This window comes from Ricinus communis, chromosome 6 (genome assembly GCF_019578655.1).
Source record: "Ricinus communis isolate WT05 ecotype wild-type chromosome 6, ASM1957865v1, whole genome shotgun sequence".
Classification (NCBI taxonomy): Eukaryota; Viridiplantae; Streptophyta; class Magnoliopsida; order Malpighiales; family Euphorbiaceae; genus Ricinus; species Ricinus communis.
Window position 1 is genome coordinate 17,244,954 of NC_063261.1, and position 25,076 is coordinate 17,270,029.

The window sequence follows — 25,076 nt, forward strand, 5'->3', positions numbered from 1 at the left end:
TTATATTATCATTTCTTTGACTAAACACAAATTCCCAAACTCCAAACCTTCATCTAGCAGGAGGTTCTTCCATGTGCTAATGTGATTCATGCATGTCCACATATGTGCATGTTACCCCCTTGAAAAACCGATTCTTTGCATGCTAACAGCTTGAAAATACAACATTCATTATTATTTTTTCTTCATGTAATCCCTCAATAAAACTCTCCTCTTTTGCCTTTACCAATCTTCTTATACTTGCAACCAAATGACAGAAGAATTACTTAGTTTTATCTCTTATTAAAACTATAACCATTTCTTTTTTACACTTCCGGGAATTTGAATGGATGTTGCCAAGAATTGAATTCTGACCTAAGGTAACTTTTTCACTAGTGGATGGACAACTTGCCTTGGCATTCAAGAGGTGAGTCCGACATAAAATTGCCATAAAATTTCCACCGCCAAGAGGAACAAAAAGAAAAACAAGAAAAATTTAATCACAATTGGACCCACTGTTCCCCTTCAAGAAAAGTCCCATAAAAATCCCATGATCACCACCACATAAAACTACAAATCCTTGTCAAACAAATTCTACCTTCCCACAGGACCTAACCCTTGTCCTCGTTCATTATATAGAAACCATACAACTGGAACCTTCCCATCTCCGGTTCACCAATTACACCCTTTCAAGTATCAACATATCCCTATGATCTCTTTTAATTTCCCTTTTCACCAACATAACTTTTTCCCTCGAAAAACTTTCCTTCCAACCAAACAAATCGTTTAGAAACTAATTAAAGAAAATCATCTCTGATGGGCATGATGGAAACCTCCCCTACAGCAATAGCTTCTTTAGTTCTGAAAAACCTAGTTACTCCTATATTCATCTATGCAGATAAGTCCTTTGTTAATCTTGGAGAAAAATATAAACTTCTTGAATTCCTCCGGTATTTACTTATGACTTTTTTTCTTTTTATCCTACGTTTGATTCCTTCTTTCTTGCCTTCTTTGAACTCAATTCATCCTGATTCTTGTTGTTATCCACTTGTCAATAAGCCACCCAAAACTGATAACTTACTGCCTGCTAGTGGTGCTGGCGATTCGGGTATTGCTCGAGCACTTTCGCAGCTCCTGTCACTCGTTAATGATATTCCTGTTAGTTCCAGGAAGTATGAAGTTGTTCGATCTTTAGCTGAGAAGATTATAGAGGATAACCAGAATGAACATCTTGAAGTTTTACATCAAGTCAATAGGATAAGTTTGTCGGCGGCTTTTGAGAAGACTCTTAGCCAGCTTGAAGCCGCCATGATGGAAACGGGCTGTGACTCGGTTGGGAATATTGGGTACGGGCCTGTTTACCGGCTGAACCGGATTTTGAAGGCGGCTCGATCTGTTAAAGATGGGACTTTGGGTGGCTGGACTAGGAGGGGAAGTGATGCAGTGGACCGGTCCGGGGAGAAACTGGCGGCTGAGCTGCTTTGGTTGGCTCAGAAACTGGCAGCTTGTGGATATGTGGAGGAAGCAGTTTGGAGATGGGCTTCGGCTGGGAACTTGGGTTGGCTTGCTCTCTCAGCCGAGCCACGGATACAAGGGTCATTAGTGAAGGTTTCAGGTAGGATTCTTCTCTTTTGGCGTATAATTAAATTGCATAATTAACGTCATCACTTTTTTAATATCGTATTTTTTTATTCTGCCAAAACTTTAAAAGGAAAAATAGGTTCATAATTAGGTTAATTTTCTACAAAAGGGAAAATTCATAAATTGTTCAATTTAGTCCTTTTTTTTTCTGTTTCATCCTAACTAATTGCTGTCTGTTTTAGAAAGGTATTGAAGTCAGAAAAACGTTTTGCCAAAATAAAGGTCATAATTCATAAATGAATGAATAACATCTTCACCATTGACAAGAGTATTCTTTTCTTGATAGATATTATTCTTGTGTTCAAAATTACATTTTTTTTCCGTCTTTACTTCACGATTTTATGTAAATTTTTTTAAAAATGATCAATTATTACATGAATAATTATATAATAATTAGTTAAATAATTATTTCTATGTGAATTATATTATTCCTTTAATTGTTAATATTTTTAATTATTTTATAAATATAATTATTTTTTTTATGTTATTCATATAACGAATCATCATTTTAATTATTTTTTCTCTAATAATTCTTAATTTAATTGTTTTATATTATTTTCTTTCTCTAAAAATTCTTAGTTTAGTTGCTTCATAGTGCACCATTTTGCTAAGTAACAAGAAACCTAAAACAATTTAAATTAGGTTTAATTGCCAAAAAAATTCTATATTTTACACTTATTATCAAATCTAATATGTATTATTTAAATTTTTAATTTTAGTTAACATTGATTTCAATTTTAATCTCCGGTAAAATTATCAATAAAATTTGTTGTTGTGGTATGAACTTTGGCAATAACAATGAAAAAAGAGGAATCAAATCAACACCTTACTATTAAAATATTATAGTTTAAGCACATAAGATTAATGAAACTTTAAAATTAAAAAAAAAGAAATTAATTTTATATACTTAAAAGATAATATTTTGATAATGGAACGAATCACAACTCTAATATTGATTCGGTTTTTTTTTATTGTTATCGGAGTTTATGCAAAGCTAGCAGATTTGACAAATAATTTTATTAAATGCTAAAATTGAAATCAATATTAAAATATACTATTGAAATTAAAAATTTAAAAACTACATAATAGATTTGATAATAAATACAAAATTCACGATTCTTTTGACAATTAAACCTTTAAATAATAACTAAAAGTATTATTTACTATCAAAAGTAAAAATGCAAGAGTATCTTTAGAGCAGTTACGCATTAGAAAAGCCTAATTAACTTCTCCTTTGTGGTTAATATTCATTTACAAGAGAATTATGGAGATAACGTAGGGTTCCTACAAAGAAAACAAGAAAAAAAAGAAGCTAAAAATCAAAACGTACAGTTTTACAAGTGCAAAACGACCCTTTCCTTTTACTGTTTTCAAAAAAGCTATCCCGTTAGCTGCATTTTCTCTTGTTTTTAATTCGTTTTGATTTTACTCTTTAATCGTGATTTATTTCACCTTTTGAATCTTGATAATGACTGATATTATATCTTCTTTATACGTTATAGATAAGAACCTGGCATCATCCCTTGCCATTTGCTTGACGCAATGGCAGACATCCTGAAACATTTTACCAATTAATGTTTTACAAGTCTGACTTTAACGTTTTAATACATTGTTAATAATTGAAGCAGTCAAGTCTTTCTTTAGGTGAAGGAAGTTCTTGATCATCTTGTAAAATATATACACAACACTACTTCTCAAGGGATTATTTAAATTACCATTTTCTTTAATTAAATTCATTTGTGAAAATTTTACTAATTTATTCATTTGTGTAGCTCAAAATTTGGTACTCAAATAAATACTAAGTAAATACTAGTCCAAGTCTGAAGATTTTGCTTCTAATTAGACAAAGGGCAGATTTGAAATTATGCGTATGAAAATTGGTTTTGTTGCATCTTTTCTTACTCAGTCAGTCTTCCGGATTAAATCTACATTTCAAGATTAAAACGGGCCATCTATACTCTTATCATTATCATATTAAATAATTTCTTTCATAAGAAAATATGCCCGTTCCATGAGACCAACATATTTTTATTAAAAAAGATAGAAATCTACCAATGAAAATAATAAGAGAATTAGAATTTAGAACACCATAATTAATAAGAGAGTGATACATATATATGAATATTTTACATTTTGGTATGAAATGATTGACGAATATTTTATTATTTAAAACTAATGAATATGTGTCAATCATCAAATAATTTAGTATATATGAAGAAGAGAATAATAAGATTGAATTTGTATTCTAAATTGTATTTTACAATGAGAGTACTAGTGTCTATTTATATACACATCTTTAGCTAAAATAGAAAAACTAAATTAGTGTCTAATTAGGCAATAGGAGAATATACTAGAATATATGAAAATGTACTAGAATATACATATCATCATCCCTCCTCAAACTCAAGATGGATGAGAATCAAAAAGCTTGAGTTTGGAAATAAGATCGCAAAATCAAGGAGCAGAATGCGCCTTAGTGAAAATGTTAGCAGCCTGATTTTGAGAGGACATGGGAACAAGCTTAATTGTGTGAGTTTGAACATGATGACGTACAAAGTGACAATCAATCTCGATATGCTTTGTCCGTTCGTGAAATACATCATTATGGGCAATCTGCATAGCACTTTGATTATCACAGTGCAAAAGAGTAGCAGATGGAGAAGAAATTTCCATACTCTGAAGTAACCAACGGAGCCATAGAAGCTCGGAAGTCGTATCTGCAAGGGCTCGATACTCTGCTTCGGTACTAAAGCGAGAGACAACAGTTTACTTCTTACAACGCCAAGGAAGAAATAATAAACAGTAGTAGATCGTAGATTAGTGGGATCACCTGCCCAATCAGCATCTGAATACCCTTGCAATTGAAGAGAGGATGAACTAGAATAATAAAGTCCATGAAATAGAGTCCCTTTAGTGTAGCGGAGAATACAAAGAATTGCTGCATAATGTATGGTACGAGGAGCTGCCATGAACTGACTAACAATATAGACAACATAAGAAATATCAGGCCGAGTGACAGTAAGATAAATAAGATTGCCAACAAATTAGCGGTACAAAGTACAATCGGGAAGAGTAGAGCCATCTGAAGCAGCCATTGTAATAAATCAAAGAAAATATGCGAAAATAATGAGATCTGAACCACATTTCTAGTTGAAAAAAAAACTGACCAGAAAATGGATGAACCGGACTGACCAAAGTGAACTGATTCGGTTAATTGGTTTGATTGAACTGGACAGCTAAAAACCAGAAATTAAAAACTGCAGACAATTAAATAAACGGCAGAGTGAATATTGAGCAGTCATGTCGTTTTGACTGCCTTCAACCTCCAAGTTGTGTAACGTTTTGAATTGTAAATATATAGTATATGGGTGGTTGAAAGTTAGTTCTGAATTATTGTTATAATGGGTAGAATTTAAATTATTCTTTGATTGAGTTAGTCAATAGTCAGGCTTCCCATGGGTTTCGGTGGCCTTACGTCTACCCATTTTCTAGCACCAGTCACGGTTCCACAAATCCGGTCGTGACAAGTTGTTTTCTCAAATTCATAAATATACCCCTTTTATGGAGTTATTTTCTCATACTGACAAATATTCATCTCTTACGGTGTTGTATTCTAATTTTACGTATATATCCCTCTTACGAGGCTGTTTTCTCATATTAAAAAATATGCTCCTTTTATGGGGTTGTTTTCTCGTACTCACAAATATACCACACTTACGGGGTTATTTTTTAATATTTACAATTATACCCCTCTTACGAGGATCTTTTCTCATATTATAAGATATATATACCCCATTTTACGGGTTGTTTATCATACTCACAAATATAATGCTCTTATGGGATTGTTTTCTCATATTCATAAAAATAATACCCTATTTATGGTGTTGTTATCTCATACTCACAGATATACCTCTCTTATGGGTTATTTTCTAATATTTATAAATAAACCACTTTTTCGGGTTCTTTTTGCATATTAAAAAATATATCCCTTTTACGGGGTTGCTTTCTCTTACACACAAACTTACCCCACTTACAGGGTTGTTTTCTCACATTCATAAATAAACTCCTTTTATGAGGTTGTTTTCTCATACTCACAAATATACCCCTCTTACGGGGTTCTTTTCTCATATTTATAAATATACCACATTTACAGTGTTGTTTTTTATACTTACAAATTTACCCTCTTACGGGTTATTTATTAACATTTATAAATATACCCCTCTTACTAGGTTATTTTCTCATATTAAAAAATATACATCTTTTACGGGGTTGTTTTTTCATACTCATAACTATTCCACTTTTACAGGGTTGTTTTCTCATACTCACAACTATACCCCTTTAACAGGGTTATTTTTTCATACTTACAAATATATCCATATTACAGGATTGTTTTCTTATATTTACAAAGATACCCCTCTTACAGGATTGTTTTCTCATATTTATAAACATACCCATCTTACAATGTTGATTTCTCATATTCATCAATATACCCCACTTATGGGGAAGTTTTCTAATATTTACAAATATATCCTACTTACGGAATTGTTTTCTTAAATTAAAAAATATACCTTTTTTATGGGGTTGTTTTCTCATACTCCCAAATATACCCCTCTTGTGCGGTTATTTTCTCATATTAAAATAATATACCCCTCTTAGGGGATTGTTTTCTAAAACTCACAAATATGCTCCTCTTATGGGTTACTTTCTAATATTTATAAATATACCACTCTTTCGGGGTTTTTTTCACATATTAAAAAATATGTCCATTTTACGGGGTTGCTTTCTCTTACTAACAAACATACCCTACTTACAGGGTTGTTTCTCCACATTCATAAATAAACCCATTTTACGGGGTTGTTTTCTCATACTCACAAATATACCCCTCTTACTGGGTTCTCTTCTCATATTTATAAATGTACCTCATTTACGGTATTATTTCTCATACTAACAATTTTACTCTTCTTACGGGTAAGAGAGGTATATTTGTTAATATTAAAAAACAACCCCGTAAGAGGGGATATATTTATAAATATTAGAAAGCAACCCCGTAAAAGGGGTATATTTGTCAATATGAGAAAATAACCCCGTAAGATTGGTATATGTTTTAATATTAGAAAATAACCCCGTAAGAGGGGTACATTTGTTAATTTGACAAAACAACCCCGTAAGAGGGGTATATCTTTCAACATGAGAAAACAACCCCCAAAAAGTGGAATATATGTCAATATGAGAAAACAACCCCGTAAAAGGGGTATATTTGTCAATATTAGAAAACAACCCCGTAAAAGGGGTATATTTGTCAATATTAGAAAACAACCCCGTAAGAGGGATATATCTTTCAACATGAGAAAACAACCCTAGAAGAGTGGTATATTGTTTAATATGAGAAGACAACCCTGTAAGAGGGGTATATTGGTCAATATTAGAAAACAACCCCGTAAGAGGGGTATATCTTTCAACATGAGAAAACAATCCAAAAAAAGTGGTATATTTGTCAAAATGAGAAAACAACCCCGTAAGAGGGTTATATTTGTCACTATTAGCAAACAACCCCGTAAGAGGGGTATATCATTCAAAATGAGCAAAACAAATCCAAAACAGTGGTACATTTATGAATTTGAGAAAACAACTCCGTAAGAGGGGTATATTTGTCAATAATAAAAGACAACCCCGTAAAATGGGTATATCTTTCAACATGAGAAAACAAACCCAAAAAAATTTGTATATTTGTCAATATGAGAAAACAACCCTGTAGGAGGTGTATATTCGTCAATATTAGAAAACAACACCGTAAGAGGGGTATATATTTCAAAATGAGAAAACAACCCTAAAAGAGTGGTATATTTGTCAATATGAGAAAACAACCCCGTAAGAGGGGCATATTTGTCAATATTACAAAACAACCCCGTAAGAAGGGTACATCTTTCAACATGAGAAAACAACCCCGTAAGAGGGATATATAATTCAATATGAGAAAACAACCCCGTAAGAGGGGTATATTTGTCAATATTAAGATACAACACCGTAAAAGGGATATATCTTTCAATTTGAGAAAACAACCCTATAAGAGGGGTATATTTGTTAATATTAGAAAACAACCCCGAAAGAGGGGTATATCTTTCAACATGAGAAAACAACCCCATAAGAGGGGTATATGTGTCAATATTAGAAAACAACCTCGTAAGTGGGGTATATCTTTCAACATGAGAAAACAACGCCGTAAGAGGGGTATATTTATCCATATTATGAAACAATCTCGTACGAGGGGTATATCTTTCAACATGAGAAAACAACTCGAGAATAGTGGTATATTTGTCAATTTGAGAAAACAACCCTGGAAGAGGGTTATATTTCTCAATATGAGAAAACAACCCCGTAAGTGGGATATATTTTTCAATATTAGAAAACAACCCTATAAAAGGGGTATATTTGTCAATATTAGAAAACAACCCCGTAAGATGGGTATATTTTTCAACATGAGAAAACAACGCCGTAAGATGGGTATATTTGTCAATATTAGAAAACAACCGTGTAAGAGGGTTATATCTTTCAACATGAGAAAACAACTCCAAAATAGTGGTATATTTATCAATTTGAGAAAACAACCCGGTAAGAGGGGTATATTTGTCAATATTAGAAAATAACCCCGTTAGAGGGGTATATCTTTCAACATGAGAAAATAACCCCAGAAAAGTGGTATATTTGTTAATAAGAAAAAACAACCGCGTAAGCGGGGTATATTTGTCAATATTAGAAAACAACCCCGTAAGAGGGGTATATTTGTTAATATTAGAAAACAAATCCGTGAGAGAGGTATATCTTTCAACATGAGAAAACAACCCCAAAAAAGTGGTATATTTGTCATTATAAGAAAACAACCCCGTAAGAGGGGTATATTTGTTAATATTAGAAAACAACCCTGTAAGAGGTGTACATGTTTCAACATGAGAAAACAACCCCAAAAAAGTGGTATATTTGTCAACATGAGAAAACAACCCGTAAAGAGGGGTATATTTATCAATATTAGAAAACAACCCCCTAAGGAGGTTATATTTGTTAATATTAGAAAACAACCCCGTAAGAGGGGTATATTTGTCAATATGAGAAAATATCCTCGTAAGAGGGGTATATCTTTCAATACTTGGAAACAACCCCGTAAGAGGAATATATCGTTGAACATGAGAAAACAACCTCAAAAAAGTGGTATTTTTTTTAATACGAGAAAACAACCCTGTAAGAGGGGTGTATTTATCAATATTAGAAAATAACCCTGTAAGAGGGGTATATCTTTCAAAATTAGAAAACAACCCTAAAAAAGTGGTATATTTGTCAATATGATAAAACAACCTCGTAAGAGGGGTATATTTGTCAATATTAGAAAACAACCCCGTAAGAGGGACATATCTTTCAACAAGAGAAACCAATACCAAAAAAGTGGTATATTTGTCAATATGAGAAAACAACCCCGTAAAAGGGTTATATTTGTCAATATGAGAAAACAACCCCGTAAGAGGGGTATATTTGTCAATATTAGAAAACAACACCGTAAGAGGGGTATATCTTTCGGGGTTGTTTTATAATATTGACAAATATACCCCTCTTACGGGGTTGTTTTTCCTATTTACAAATATACCCCTTTTTTTGGGTTGTTTTCTCATGTTGGAAGATATACCCCTCTTACGGGCTTTTTTTAATATTGACAAATATACCCCACTTTCGGGGTTGTCTTCTCATTTTAACAAATATACCACCGGTTAGGGGTTGGTTTCTTATGTTGAAAGATATACCCCTCTTACGGTGTTTTTCTAATATTGATAAATATAGCCCTCTTACGAGGTTGTTTTCTCATATTGACAAATATAACAATATTTTGGTGTTGTTTTCTCATGTTGAAAGATATACTCCTCTTACGGGGTTGTTTTCTAATATTGACAAATATACCCCTCCACGGGTAGTTTTCTCATGTTGACAAATTTACCACTTTTTTTGGGGTTGTTTTCTCAATTTCAAAGATATACCCTCTTACGGGATTGTTCTATAATATTGACAAATATACCTCTCTTACGGGATTGTTTTCTCATATTGACAAATATTCCAGTTTTTTGGGGGTGTTTTCTCTTGTTTAAAAATATAACCCTCTTACGAGGTTGTTATCTCATGTTCAAAGATATACCCCTCTTACATGGTTGTTCTCTAATATTGACAAATATACCCCTCTTACGGGGTTGTTTTCTCATATTGACAAATATACCATTTTTTTTGGGGTTGTTTTCTCATGTTGAACGATAAATCCTACTTACGGGGTTGTTTTCTAATATTGATAAATATACCCTTGTTTTGGGGTTGTTTTCTTCTATTGACAAATATACCACTTTTTGGGATTGTTTTCTCATGTTGAAAGATATACCCCTCTTATGGGGTTGTTTTCTAATGTTGACAAATATACCCCTCTTATGGGGTTGTTTTCTCCTATTGACAAATATACCACTTTTTTAGGGGTGTTTTCTCATGTTGAAAGATATACCCCTCTTACGGGGTTATTTTCTAATATTGATAAATATAACTTTCTCATGGGGTTGTGTTCTCATATTGACTAATATACCACTTTTTTGGGGTTGTTTTCTCATGTTGAAAGATATACCCTTCTGACGGGATTGTTTTCTCATATTGACAAATATACCACTTTTTTGGTGTTGTTTTATCATGTTGAAAGATATACCACTCTTGCGGGATTATTTTCTAATATTGATAAATATAAACCTCTTTCGGGATTGTTTTCTCATATTAACAAATATACCACTTTTTTTGGGTTGTTTTCTCATGCTAAAAGATATATCTCTCTTACGGGGTTGTTTTCTAATATTGAGAAATATACCACACTTACGGGGTTGTTTTCTCTTATTGACAAATATACCACTTTTTTGGGGTTTTTTTCTCATGTTGAAAGATATACCCCTCTTACGGCTTTGTTTTCTAATATTGAGAAATATACCACTCTTACGGAGTTGTTTTCTCATATTGACAAATATACCACTTTTCTGGGGTTGTTTTCTCATGTTGAAAGATATACCCTTCTTTACGAGGTTGTCTTCTCATATTGACAAATATACCATTTTTTTGGGGTTGTTTTGTCATGTGGAAAGATATACCCCTCTTACGGGGTTGTTTTTGAATATTGACAAATATACCCCTCTTACGGGATTGTTTTCTCATATTGAAAAATATACGACTCTTACGGGGTTATTTTCTCATACTGAGAAATATACCACTTTTTTGGGGTAGTTTTCTCATGTTGAAAGATACACCCCTCTTACGGGGTTGTTTCCTAATATTGACAGATATACCTCTCTTAGGGTGTTGTTTTGTCATATTGACAAATATACTACTTTTTTAGGGTTGTTTTCTCTTGTTCAATGATATATCCCTCTAGCGGGATTGTTTTCTAATATTGACAAATATATCCCTCTTTCGGGGTTGTTTTCTCATGTTAAAAAATATACCACTTTTTTCGGGTTGTTTTCTCATATTGAAATATATATCCCTCTTAAGTTGTTGTTTTCTAATATTGATAAATATACCCCTCTTACGGGATTTTTTTCTCATGTTGACAAATATACCACGTTTTTTGGAGTTGTTTTCACGTATTGTCAAGTATACTACTTTTTTGGGGTTGTTTTCTCATGTTGAAAGATATTCCCCTCAATCGAGGTTGTTTTCCAATATTGACAAATATACCGCTCTTTCGGGGTTGTTTTCTCATATTAAAAATTATACCACTTTTTCAGAGTTGTTTTCTCATGTTGAAAGATATACCCCTCTTACGGGGTTGTTTTCTAATATTGCGGCAGAAATTTCCGGCGGACCATAATAAAGCGTCTGATGTCCGTTTGGACTGATTTTTGCGGTGTTGAATTCATCACAGAGAGAAGAATCTTCCAGTAGTGATAGAAGTTAAATTCGGTGACAGAATATTAAGATACGGCGCAAGAAACAAAAATTGTACTATTTGCACAAAACCACAAAAAGAAAATACGTAGAAAATATAACTATCTTTAAAAGGGAGACTCTAATACCATGTAGAAGGGAATAATAAGATTGAATTTGTATTCTAAATTGTATTTTACAATGAGAATGCTAGTATCTATTCATATACACATCTTTAGGTAAAATAGAAAAACTAAATTAGTACCTAATTAGGCAATAGGAGAATAGTGCCTAATTAGTGCCTAACTAGGCAATAGGAGAATATACTAGAATATATGAGAATATATTAGAATATACATATCATTAATATAGACGAGGACGTACAATAGACTTAGACAAGAATTTTCGGGAAGATTATTTCCCCACTGTATACACCTTTTTTCCTCTTATTTTCCAACACAATAAAGTAATATGCTTGTTACTTAGTAAAATGAGATCTAATTCTTTACTTAAGGTGGTGATATGATTCTTATTAGTAATTTTTTTCCCACTACATCACACGTCAATATTTTTATGAGCTATGAGTGTTCTAAGTGTTTGAAAATCTATATGCAGCATTTCTGTTCAAGCACGCCAAAGAATTGGGCCTAGAAGAAATAGATGAAAGTAAGAAACACCAGCAAATGCAATCAAAGAAGAAGATGCTAATGGCTTGGGTGCCATTGCTATGCAGAGGTAGCAATGGCACTGATATATCCGTTCTCAGCACCATCGAAAGGGCAGAGCTTGAGAGAATACTGGAGGAGTTAATAGGTATGCTAGAGGAGGAAGAAGATCAAGAGCAAGTCTTGTCCATATGGCTGCACCATTTCACATATTCCCCTACTTGTGATTGGCCTAATCTTAGAGCCTCATATAGTCATTGGTGCACTACTTCGCGTAAGCTCCTGATTCTCCAGTGAAAGGTAAAATTTGTACTTTTATTGCATATTTATACAAGTACATGAAAACAAATAACAAAGGTCACATACCATTTGGCTTTAGGTTTTTTATTAGTAGTATAAATTTGTACAAATGATGGAAGCTTAATAATATTATAGTTACAGTCAAGGTCTTTCTTTTGTTTATATACCAATATTTTCTTTATACAGAAGGGGCAGACAAGCCTCAAATCAATCATATAATTAAGAATATCTATATAGACAAACCATATCCATTAGCCAATATATTACAGTAAAAATTGCTTGGCGTAAATGTCGAACTTGTCGGATGAAGACAACTGTGGTTCCTGCAACATCACCAAGTAATTAAAATCTTCTTAGTATTATATTTAAGTGGACAAAACTGGTCAGATTAATTAACAAATTTATCTGAGAGGAGTTAAGGTGCTATGGATTGAACCCTTGAGCTTTTGTACTTAAGAGGCTGGCATATAATTACGAATCTGCTGGTCCAAAGGTGTTATTAATATCATGTATTGAGATGGAAGAATCTCATATTATCTCTGATCAATTTCATGCACTTTCTTTTACCAAAATGTGACAATAGAAAGTTCATGTGAATGCACATATATATATCTATGATTCTTGTATATGATATAAAGATGAAATTTGCAGTATTATATATATGTATGCTAATTTACCTGAGTTATCTCTGTGTTAAAGAGTGCTCTATTTATTAGAGAAGCAATAGGACCACTTAGGCGTAACCCACCAGTTTTAGCCCCGCGAATTGCTTGGCGCATGGCATTAAGCAACCGGCCATATGTTAATCCAGGCTCATTTTCCACTGCCTGTATAAAGCTGTAGGTCAAGGCACCTGTTGCAGCATTGCCTGCCAACGCCTGTACATGACTCAAGCTATCATTGTAAGATAGTGTAATGTTTCTGGTCTGAACAGTACATTTTGAACACAAATAAGATGACTGAAAGGATAATGAAATGAAGCATGACCTTATGTAATTGGAAATATAAATCTTGCCCTGTATAATTTAGTTATTGTCAATGTAATACACCTAGGCAGGTTTTGTATGAATTTTTACGTCTAGAAAATAGTTTTTGTTAATGTCCTGATCAATAAAGTGAAAACAAGTTCACTTTCTTAAGGTTAATAGGTGGTCTTAACCATAAATGTTTAGATGTAGCATATGCTACATTTTTGGTGGTTGTGATTTGTAATACCTACTTATGGTGCTCATATACAGTAGAAAGAAAACTAATTCTGTCTGCTGCATTAATTATTCTCATTCCTCTGTTTCTTCCTCATTTTATATAATTTTCTAAAGTTATTATATCAGCAAAATATGTGTTCTATTTGATTATAGAAGAGACAAACAAGTAATTACTTACATTAGTATCCACAGAAATTTGATTATCATTACAAGCGCTGAAACAAAGAGCTAAGCCTCCACTTGTGCCTTTATATATATCTTGCGGACATTTTTGCTCTTCCCATGTATAGTATCCTTCCCTATTTAACCATCACCAATTCGTAATGAAAATATTGATTATAAGGGAAAGAAAATATATGAACTAAAACTTGGTTTATTCATACATCTGCCAGTAATTGTATTTAAAGTTTTAAAGTCATGAATCAACACTCAGACTCGTACCTTAAGCATTGCAAAAAAAGAAAAACCTACACTAAGAGAAGAAAGAAATTAAAGATATTTACCTGTTCATTTTGCAAACAAATGGTAGATCAAGTATGGTTCCACTGTAGCAAGAATCAATAATGGCGTGAAGCGTAGCCCCTTTAGGCAATGGCCTAACAATTGTCTCATTGATTTCATCATCAACTATCATTCCTTCAGTTTCATAGTCAAGAGGGCATAAAGTTTCATCAAACCCATCAATCTCATCCATGTCACTGTCAGGTACCTGTGATCCATGGCCTGAGAAGTGAAACACTAACGAATCTCCTGCTTGACAGCCCTGAACAAGCCATCTCAACGCCAATCTCATGTTCTCTTTTGTAGGGATCTTTACTGGGCTCGTCTCATCTTCTGCACATTGATTTTAAAACTTTCTGGATAATTTGTTGACATGCTGAAAAATTCCACATGAATACTACTAGACTTGACAGGGAAAAGAGGCGGAGCTCAGTTTTCTAGGATCCTTAATTAAGCTCCAACATAAGACATAATGAATCGGTACCTATATGGCTAAAGGGGCCGACGTTTCATCTGATTCTTTGATAAGTTTTTAAAGATTTGCAATCAAATATGAAATCAAATCAAGTAGCCTCTATGTTGGCTAGATTCTTATTGTTTTATCTCTCTTTTTTTTTTTTTTTTTCTCTATTGTAGCTTATCGAGTATATGCTAAAAAGGTATCAGCCTAGCTGTGATGTTCTGATGTATCTATTAATACTACACTCTAGCAATTTATATATTAAAAATTAAATATGTGATGAAAAAATTTAATATACATTGAGGATCCGTGACCAAATTAAAGCTAAAATAAAGTAAGATAATAAAAATTTGCAAAATAAAATTTTGAGGTCAAATTGAAGCTAAAGTCTAGAAAAAAAAAAGAACTATGACTAAAATTAGTATAAACTGAAAGTTGCATACAAATTAGTAGGGTGATATGGCACAGGCAGCTACCTGTGAGAATGAGTATGGAGTCATTAGGAAAACCCAATTTCTCAACAAGAAAATACCTCATGCAATTAACATCATTAATACTTCCTTTGATCTTATAACTCTTCCCTCTATAGCTCACTCCACAAAGCACTGCTCGCTTTCTTCCATGTGCTGAAGGAAGAGGCAAAAGAACTGGTCTTGGTGGCTGAGGTTGAACATAATAACCATAGCCATATGTTGTTCCTCCTCCTCCTCCTCCAGCGTAGCTACTCACTGGACCGGTCACGGTGGTAGACACCATGTTAATGATCCGGGTAGCTGCATGGTTTATGGTGTCGCGGACTTGAGCTAAAGGGTGGTCATGAGGTTGAACCTTGGTTATGGCTTGGCATAGGGAACATCTAATGGACTGAGCTTCTGCTGGCACCAGTAGCTGCACACCGCACCAGCTGCATCTTTCTCTTCTACTTGCCATTGTTGCAGTTTCAGAAGATGGAAATGACAACGATGGGAAAGATTTTATGTACTTGAAGAAAATAAAACAATGAATGTGGAGGTACTGTTTCTTGTCAAACTTGAATGATGATATTGAAATTCGATCTCTTGTAGAGAACCAGATGCTAATCTTTTTTCTTCTTTTATTAATAAATGTGGAGATTCTTTATATCTTAATTATTTGGTTGGGGTGGTGAAGTTAGGGCTTCAAGTCAGATAGACCTTGCAGAGTCATTTCTTCTTTTTTAAGTATTGAACTTTATGAAGAGGTCATGAAATGAGGTTATAAATTCTATGATACACAATGAGAATAAACATACAGCATATGGTGGTACAGCCATGTATTTTCCTCATCATGTGCCCATCTCTTAAAAGATATGAAGAGAATAACCAGACCAAGTATACCTGGCAAAAACATCTATTTAATTGATGAAAAGAGATACATATTTGTAATTTTCTTCTTTGCAATACTTTCTCACATAAATCTTGATTATATATTTTTGATTCTAGATTTTATCATCTATAAAAAAAATTTATTTATTTATTTCGTCTTACAGTTTTACAATTCTCTAATAGAAAGTATTTTCATCTATATATTAAAAAGACGATACATATATATATTTATTATTCAATATCAAAATATAAAACATTTATATATATATATATATATATATATATATATATATATATATATATATATATATATATATATATATATATAAAGTGTTTTATATCTGTATAGGTAAGAATTATTCAAAATCAAAATTTGTACTCTCTTGCTATTGAAAGGCACAACCTCCTTAACCTTTATTATGTTCTAAAAGAATAGTGATATTTAAAATATTATTAGATGACTTCCTTAGTAAGAATTTCTAATTTTTAATAAATATAATTATTTGAATAATATTTGTTAATTGATCTATTAAATATATAAAGATTAATATTATAAATCATACACTATTTTAAAATTTAAAAATGATTATATAATTAGAAAACTAACTTATTAATTAATATAATATTAATAATATAATTGAATTTAAATTTAAAATTATTATTAATTATAAAAATTTATTGATTAATATTTTAATTATATAATAAAATATAAAATATATCAACATAATATTGTGTTAGAAAATAAATATATATAAATTTTTTAAAATTTATAGAAAAATAAATGTACATATCAAAAAATTATATCTTAATGCTAAAAATATAATCAATATAGTATTATTTAAAATTAAAGTTTTTGACAGTTAATATAATACTAAAAATATAATTAAATAATTAATTAAAAAAGTAATTATATAAACCTATAAATAATTCGGAGTATCCAATCCAACTTTATGATTGGAGATACGAAACAGGTAGAATAATTCTCTCTGACGATTCCTAATAATCATTTTAAGAAACGTATAAGTAATAAGATAAGGCTGGAATTTTATTCAACCTGTTGAAACTTGGAAATTGTCCAAAAGGTTCAGAAGCTCAGGAACAGGCTAAGGTTCACCCTCAGAGTTATACCTAAGGAAACGACAGTTCTTGCTTTTTTGATTTTTACTTTTAAAATTCTGATAAATAAATTATAAAAATTAATATTATTATTAATAAAAGTTATATATTAAATAAATATTTTTACTTTTATGAAATATTATTTCAGATGAAAATGATGTTAATTCTTTATACAAGTTAAATTTACTGTTTTTGTGACGTATATTAAAGTATTTTTGTGATTGATATAAATATTTATTGCTCATAGGTATTAATACTATTAGTTTGTTACAAATTATTCATCGTTGATGAACACCATCATTGTGTATATATTATTAGTTTATAAAAGACAGATTTATTATTTTCGTGATGTACATTAAAATATTTTTATGATTGATATAAGTATTTATTGTTCATAGGTATAATACTATTAGTTTGTTAAAAATTATTCATATTGATAAACACCATATTTATTAATTGATTCAATATATAGATTAAATTGCTAAAAAAATCCTGAACTTTGCATTTATTATTAATTTATCACGTAGTTTTTAAATTTTCAATTTCAACACTTTTTTTAATATTGATTTCAATTTTAGCATTTAATAAAATTATCTGCCAAATATGCTAGCTAGGCGTGAACTTCAACAACAATAAAAAAAAATGAGTCAACATTAGAATTGTTGATTCATCCCATTACTAAAATATTATCATTTAAGTACATAAATTATTATTATTTTTTAAAATTTGGAGTTTCATTAATCTTATGTGCTTAAATGATAATATTTTAATAGTAAGGTTGTTGACTCAATTCTACTTTTTAATGTTGTTGTTGGAGTTCACGGCTCGTCAACAAATTTTATTGATAATTTCACTAAAGGTTAAAATTGAAATCAATATTAAAATTTAATATTAAAATAGAAAACTTAATCAGTATACACTAGATTTGATAATAAGTATAAAATATAGTCTTTTTTGACAATTAAATCTATATAATATTAATATAATATTAATTGTTGTTACAGGTAGTAAAAAAGAAAATTAAACTAAAGTTATATTATAAATATTTATATCTAATACAAATATTTTTTCAATAAAATAAAATTCGCAAACAAACATTTAAAGAATCAACAATCAAAATATACTTAATTAATATATATTTAATAAATATAAATTCCTTAAAAAAAGTGTATATCAAAATTCTAGTGCATATGTTATAAATTTGACGTGCGTTCTGATGGATCTTTTATACCTAGTTTAGAACCTAATATAATATGGTCCGGGACCACGGTATAAGGCCCCCCTACCTGGTCTTACAAGTTACAAATGCCAAGCCTCCATAGTAATCTGGGCTTGATCCCGAAGAGAACAAAAATTGAGCAGGCCCTGGAATTGTTTTTCTACGTAGAGCTTGGGTTGCTCAATCTGCCCAAATAATAAAAATATGATCAAAACAACAATTTCCCTCTAAATCTTGAGCTAATTAGAGTTTTAATTATTCCCTTTTTATTTGAATGTCGAAGGATATGCCATTCTTAATATTGCATCTATTTGATTGAATTGTTGGACATGATTGTTTCAAAAATATAAAAGAGAAAATATAGAAACGTGTTTAAGAATTTAATGGACTAAATATAATGAAAACAGAAATTAGAAGTTAGTAATATTATATAAAATAGTTTAATAAATGAAGTGGATCCTATTATTTAGAGATATTTATAAAAATGGTTTTTCAAACTTATTAAAATTTAATAACTAAATATTTAAACTTTTAAAATTTATAATTAGAGGTCTGAAATAAAATACTGGTATTAGAAAGAGAAAAAAAAAAATACTTGTAACACCCGTTTTACAATAAAATAATTGCTATTATAAAGAGAAAGAAGATAATTTGAAGATTTTCTTTTTTTGGTTTTCAATTATCTAACTTCTTTTTTAATTTAAAAGTTGCTTCGATTTTCTTATTTTATTTTTTTCGAGTTGTAAACATAGTTACTTGTTGAACTAAATGAGCTGAATTTAGCTACGAAATCTAACATGGTGGTACTTTTTGAATCTTTAATCTTTAGTAGTGATGGTACTACCAGAGATTGATGATCATAGCCAGCAATCTTTTTTATTGCTATTTCTGAAACAAGCTATTGGTAGTGTTTGACTATCATTTATTTTCTTCTTGTAAATTTTAAATTGCTACGATTCTATTGATATTAAAGACAATAATTCTGATAATCTTAGATTTTCTACGCTTTTGTTTATGAATTTTATAGTATTTATTTCCATATTTTTATTTATTTATTTATAATTTTAGTATTTAAAAGATGAATTTGTCCCTAAATTTTGCTTATTTATAAGCTTTATCTCCTACATAGAAGGAGATGTATTGTGAGTAAACTACTCCATTCCTTTGATTATAAACATGGGTAACGATTCAGCAGATAAAGACATTGCTAATTACTATCCTCTAAATATTTATAGCCTTTACCTTCATTAAATACTAACTTGACGGAGTGGTCTTTAGGTATCACACCTGGAGAATTCTAACTTGCTGTTTTACAGGTACATTCTCAAGGACAGTTCGCTATACAGATTGGTATACGGATCGGTAATTTCAAATTCATATCACTTACCAATGGAGACAATAGAATTTGAATAATCTACCTTCTTTTATCCTTCTTGTTGATTCCACCCTGACAATCAAGTTGCACTTCCTTATAACAAGTGGCTGAGAGTTAACAAGTAATCTTGGCAAAGCTTTGCTATCCCCTCCTTTTCAGTCGGGCCAAACCTAAACTCCAAACCATGAGAATGTTCTTTCTCCCCTTGCAATCTAAGAAGTTGGCAACAACAGTAATCCCCTTTATTTTATGTTGACCTCGGTCGAAATTCCATTTGTCCACAAGTTTTTTTTTATATAATGACGGGTTGCATATATATTTAAATATAAACAATTTTTAGTTTTATAAATGCAATTGTGATTTTTAAAATTTTAAATAATTAATTGTTATATTTCTGATTTTGCAAGTCTAACGAGATACTTAAAAATCTAAACACTTAGATTTCAAAATTTAAGAAATTCAAAGACGGCTTCACAATTATCTATTATGTTAATATGGGCCTAAATAGAATAGAAACAATGAATTTAGATTTGCTAGAGGTTCCAGAATCCTCAAACTTTCCTGTGCTTCTAGCGGCTGCCCAACTCTCAAGTTGGGTCATGGCATGGGGTCAGAGAGTAAAGAGAAAAAAGAAAAGAAGAAAGATGATAATATTGGTTTAATGGAAAATAGAGAGGTATTTAAAGATAATTTTATTATATTTCTTGTTCATCTAAAGAGGGATTTAATTTAATAGCAGGAAGTTAATATGACCCATAAAGAAGAGCTAATAGATTACAGCTTTTGTAAATTGAATGATTAGGGTCATCCACCAACACCAATAACCACTAAATCAACCGCCTTCAAACTTCTTTTTTTTTAATAAAATAATTTCTTAATAATATTTTTAAATATTTCAAATTTTTATCCTTTTACTCTTTTTAAATATATTTTAATTCGTTTCCAGAAACTTTCTATAATTTCTTTTATTCATATTTAATTTATACATTTGCCTGTCAAAACTCCAAAATGTGGACTTTAGTCGGATCCACGAATTAAACATGTGATTTACAGCCATATGGAAAGAACTCCTCCATGCCAAAGAGAAACAAATCAATTGAGAACACAATACTGCTCAATGCTACAAATATGAGAATCAAATTAAGTCTCTCATATGTTACGGATTTTACGTCACTAAAAAATAAAAAATTATAAATATTAATTAAGTGATTAGTTTTAATCATTTTAGTATTAATTAGACTAAATCTAAATCTATTAGTTAAACTCTAATATTCTCTCATTTATTTAATTCTATTTTAATTAGTCAATTTAAATTCATAATATCATATAAAAATATAAAAATTATTTTATTAATTTACTTATTAATTATTACCAATAGGACACAATCTGATCTATTTATTTGTTCCTTGGGTACACTTAGAAAATAATTATCTTTGTATAATCTTCAGCATATATGTTACATTACATTTAACTATGCAACGCAGTGCTTCGAGAAATTATTGTAGACTGATCTGTTAGAGATGATCACCTTTTTTTTTTTTTTTCTCTATGCTGATGATGTAATTCCGATATCTTCGTTTCCCCAAATAATTCCTTTGCATGAACTCGTTACAAAACAAAATATGTCTGATAAACGTCAAACGGTTCGGAAGATAAAAGTTGAGGTTTCTGTGAACAATTATAACATAAATAAATAAATAAATAAATAAATATATAAACAAATAATTAAAAAAATTAAACTTTTGATAATGTATTTAACATGTCAAAGATTTGTGGTAAGCTGTGAATTTAGAAAATTTTCAATATGGGATCCATATGTACCTTGTAGAAAAATGAAGTCTAAAGTAAATTAGAAGTGGATTTCGGTATATGTAAATGAAGATTCTTATTAGAATTGGAATACATCAAAATTAATAGAAAAGTGACACGTATGTACGAGTATTTTACACTTTGATAGTAGATGATTGACGTATATTTTATTATTTAGAACTAATAAAGTGTTAATTATCTTTCGGTTTTAGTATATAGACGGGAACGTACACCAAACTTGTGAGAAATATTTTTCATATAAAATAGGTGAATAGTTTTCTTTTTAAATCTTCTTCAGAAAAATGAGGTGCAATATTCCCACTATCTATAAGGTGCATCCGCCATTGCTTTTGCAAGAAAAGGCCGGAGTTCAGTTACTGACAATTCCTACCAGCCAATGCTATTTGAGTGTGAAAACTAATTTGAAGTCTTCTTATAGAGTTACTAACCTGTAATAATCTGGCATTGAGCATTCTTTTTAAGACCCTGTAGGCAAGGCATCCTTGTTGGTCCGCCGCCTCAATGCTTCTGTAGATGGTGTCAAGTAGGTCACCATATGTTATTTCTTGCCTATCCTTCATAATACTTGTTAAAGTATACGTCAGAGCGCCACTCATTGTTGAGTCTGCACTGAAAGCCTGCAATTCATCAATCTTCTTACTCACTTTATTCCTCAAAACATGAAAACAGAACCTTAAATCGGTTCAATGATTCTACGTGAGTACGGAATATTTACAAGAAAAAAAGGACTACTAGACTTTCTTTCTGGTATATTGAGTCACTTACATCAGTATCTGCAGCTACTTGATCATCTCGACAAGCACTGATCGTAATAGCCAATCCACCATTTGTTTGTTTAATAGGAACAGATGGAGGGACGTTATATTCCCAAATCTTCCTAAGCCAAACCAAAGTAAGAAATAACTTATCATCTTGGCCGTATTCTTCCTTTTCTCAAATTTAGCGCATATACAGGAGACAGACACTCAGTTATTAGACTATTATACTAAATGTATATATATGATTGATTACATCTTTAGATCCAACCACACATTATTTTTGCTTACAAAATTGAAATTAAATAAATATTTCTTGAGTTGAACTTATTCTCTAACTTAAATAAATAAGAACGAATCACTAGTATTGATATGAAATTAATCTGTTAAGTTTATTACTGCTCACCTTTCTCTGTTATACACAAATGATAGATCAAGTATACTTCCGCTATGACAAGCATCAACAATTGCATGGAGTTTGGCATCCTTAGGAAGTGGCTGAACAATAGTAAGAAAAATTTCATTGTCGAATATCATGCCAGCTTCCATAAAATCAACCGGGCAAATTGTTTCATCGAACCCATCAAGCTCATCGCCGTCGAAATCCGGCTGCCGCAAGCCGTGCCCGGAGAAGTAGAACACCAAGGAGTCATGAGCCTGGCAGCTCTCCATGAACCATTTCATGCAATTCTGAATGTTCTTCTTCGTTGGAATTAGTTCGGGTTCGGGTTCATCTTCTTCTCACAGTTTTGTTCATAAAATTACAACATAAATTATCCACATCTTATGCAATTCACAGGTTTAACAAGAAATTGAATTCTTTTTTTTTTTTTTTTTTCAATTTATCAAGGCAAACTACATTCGCAAGGCTTGCAGAAAACTTACCTGTGAGAATGAGAATGTTTTCTTGCTTGAAATCAAAGTTATGAATCAACCAATTCTTCATTTTCTTTACATCATTAATAGTTCCCTTAAGCTCATGTTTCTGCTTCTTGTAGCTGACTCCAATAAGCAGCGCACGCTTCCTCGGCCTTGCCTCCGACGAAGGCCTTAACTTGGACTTAGAAGCAGCCAGAGGTGATGGTTTTGTATTCAGAGATTTCTTCTCCGGCCCGATAAACTTCAAACCCCAGCCAACTTTCCGGAGAACATCACCTCTCCCACGAGTGTTACTCTTTTCAAGTTCTTTATCAAGCTTAGCACGCATCATCACCTGAACTAGAAGGCTATATGGAATGACGAAATATACAAGAAGTTTCTCTGATGGAATTAACTATAAGCTTCACTGAGTCATTTATATTCTAAATTTCCACTTGAGAATAACTTCTGTTATAAATATACCTTTTTCTTTTCGCTGATCATAAAAAGAGGCTCATTAAATCTTATCTTGATGATAAATTATTGGTGAGCATACAGCCATGCTAGAAGAATGTAAAAGCAGAGTATCACATAGTTTTAATTAGGTATACTACAAGAAATATTAGAATCAGCAATCAATTATTTCTTTTTGTGCTAGAAGTACAAAAACTGCTGCTGTAAATATATGATAGCAAAAATAACATTTGCAACATGTTGTTCCTGAAAAAAATGTAATACTGAAATTTGAATTGCTGTTCATAGACTAACATTAACAACAATTAAGAGGGTGTTCAACATAGCGATTAGAGAGGAGCTGGTAGCTGTTCAGTTCTAAATAGCTATGTCAATGTATTATGTAATTCTTTTTTAGTAGTTTCTAATAGCTTTTGGAACTCCCAATGGCTGGAGTTCATATCAGAAATTAGAATTTATTATGAACAACTCTATTAATTTAAATATAATGACTAAATTATTATTTTTTATTTAAAAACTCTATTATGCCTTCTCTCTTTCCAGAACTCAAGTGCAATAACCATCAAAGAATTACTTTGTTTTTTTTCTTTTAATCTCACGATACTTATTTTTGGCTAAATTGATTGGACTTGATCTTTGGAAATTTTTTATATTAGCCAAAGAGAATTTTTGTATTTTGGGACCAAGAATTGGTCATCTAACTCTTATCAGATTTTCAAGTAGTTGATCAAGGTAATAGAATCAAAGAATCCAATATTTTCCTATAAGAAATGCAAATTAAGGGCCACAGACATATGCATGTTCTTTCCTGGATTTTTAAGTTACATGACATATATGGATTGCCCTGTAAGATGTATATATTTTGCAAAAAGTATCCAATTCTTATCATCGAATCATTCATAGATTTTTTGGTCTTCTTGATAGCATTTTATGTCCCCTTGTCTTCTGATTCATTTCTTTATTCTGCCGCCTTATAAAAGAAAGGAGAACCAGATCCACTTCTCTTTATTCTTTGCATTCTTTTCTTTTATTCCTTGTTTTACAGTTTACTGCATTTTGGCTCCATTGGCTTGGTGGCTCCTACCTTTTATTTTTATTTTTTATTACATTCATCGAAATTTAATATAACCGACTTGATTTGTAAGTACATTATTTAAAAAAAAAGAATAATGATAAGTGTAATAATTCAAAATATAAATAATTTTATATTAAATTTGTGCACTCAACGATATAAATAATTTTATATTAAATTTGTTCACTCGTTGAGTGCATCGAATTTGCTATGAAGAAAATTCTTATTCAGATTTGGTGTATGTCTTCACCTATACACCAAACTAATAGATAATTGACACATATTCATTATTTTTAAACAATGGAATATGGACAAAGTGTATAGTACTCATACATATGTGTCACTCTCTTATTAGTTGTGTT

The 25,076-nt window shown here is 31.1% G+C and overlaps 3 protein-coding genes across 8 annotated transcripts; 1 reads left to right on the plus strand and 2 right to left on the minus strand.

The window, feature by feature from the left end:
- Nucleotides 1-471: 471 nt before the first annotated feature.
- On the plus strand, nt 472-13,651 carry LOC8276895. 4 transcript variants are annotated; one of them, XM_025158571.2, is made up of 3 exons: nt 472-1,591; nt 12,157-12,506; nt 13,206-13,651. In XM_025158571.2, the coding sequence occupies exons 1-2, from the start codon at nt 793-795 to the stop codon at nt 12,501-12,503; spliced, it is 1,146 nt and encodes a 381-aa protein (XP_025014339.2). In that variant the 5' UTR covers nt 472-792; the 3' UTR covers nt 12,504-12,506; nt 13,206-13,651. The 4 variants fall into 4 exon arrangements, with proteins under 4 accessions (XP_025014339.2, XP_025014340.2, XP_048232068.1 ...); XM_025158572.2 differs by having other exon boundaries at nt 13,223-13,651; XM_048376111.1 differs by having other exon boundaries at nt 13,228-13,651.
- LOC8276893 (metacaspase-1-like) lies at nt 12,708-15,751 on the minus strand. Its single transcript, XM_002525815.4, has 5 exons — nt 15,149-15,751; nt 14,215-14,545; nt 13,890-14,010; nt 13,184-13,384; nt 12,708-12,829 (listed from the first exon to the last, which is right to left on the minus strand). The coding sequence occupies exons 1-5, from the start codon at nt 15,600-15,602 to the stop codon at nt 12,770-12,772; spliced, it is 1,167 nt and encodes a 388-aa protein (XP_002525861.3). The 5' UTR covers nt 15,603-15,751; the 3' UTR covers nt 12,708-12,769.
- Nucleotides 15,752-21,050: 5,299 nt separating this feature from the next.
- Nucleotides 21,051-24,022, minus strand: LOC8276892 (metacaspase-1). 3 transcript variants are annotated; one of them, XR_007216490.1, is made up of 5 exons: nt 23,196-24,022; nt 22,717-23,047; nt 22,321-22,432; nt 21,984-22,164; nt 21,051-21,393 (listed from the first exon to the last, which is right to left on the minus strand). XR_007216490.1 is itself a non-coding variant. In XM_025158567.2 (5 exons), the coding sequence occupies exons 1-5, from the start codon at nt 23,518-23,520 to the stop codon at nt 21,334-21,336; spliced, it is 1,014 nt and encodes a 337-aa protein (XP_025014335.2). In that variant the 5' UTR covers nt 23,521-23,824; the 3' UTR covers nt 21,051-21,333. The 3 variants fall into 3 exon arrangements, 2 of the variants coding, with proteins under 2 accessions (XP_025014335.2, XP_048232069.1); XM_025158567.2 differs by having other exon boundaries at nt 21,984-22,172; nt 22,717-23,044; nt 23,196-23,824; XM_048376112.1 differs by having other exon boundaries at nt 21,984-22,172; nt 23,196-23,818.
- Nucleotides 24,023-25,076: the final 1,054 nt, after the last annotated feature.

Excerpts from the sequence above, each read along its gene's own strand:
- LOC8276895 (XM_025158571.2), top strand. The coding sequence starts at position 793 with ATGGGCATGATGGAAACCTCCCCTACAGCAATAGCTTCTTTAGTTCTG. Across the intron at positions 1,592-12,156 it reads GTCATTAGTGAAGGTTTCAG|CATTTCTGTTCAAGCACGCC; the intron begins GTAGGATTCTTC and ends ATCTATATGCAG.
- LOC8276893 (XM_002525815.4), bottom strand. The coding sequence starts at position 15,602 with ATGGCAAGTAGAAGAGAAAGATGCAGCTGGTGCGGTGTGCAGCTACTG. Across the intron at positions 13,385-13,889 it reads AAATTTCTGTGGATACTAAT|GCGTTGGCAGGCAATGCTGC; the intron begins GTAAGTAATTAC and ends AGTCATGTACAG. Across the intron at positions 12,830-13,183 it reads TTAACACAGAGATAACTCAG|GAACCACAGTTGTCTTCATC; the intron begins GTAAATTAGCAT and ends GTGATGTTGCAG.
- LOC8276892 (XM_048376112.1), bottom strand. The coding sequence starts at position 23,520 with ATGATGCGTGCTAAGCTTGATAAAGAACTTGAAAAGAGTAACACTCGT. Across the intron at positions 23,048-23,195 it reads AAACATTCTCATTCTCACAG|AAGATGAACCCGAACCCGAA; the intron begins GTAAGTTTTCTG and ends AACTGTGAGAAG. Across the intron at positions 22,433-22,716 it reads TTTGTGTATAACAGAGAAAG|GAAGATTTGGGAATATAACG; the intron begins GTGAGCAGTAAT and ends GGTTTGGCTTAG.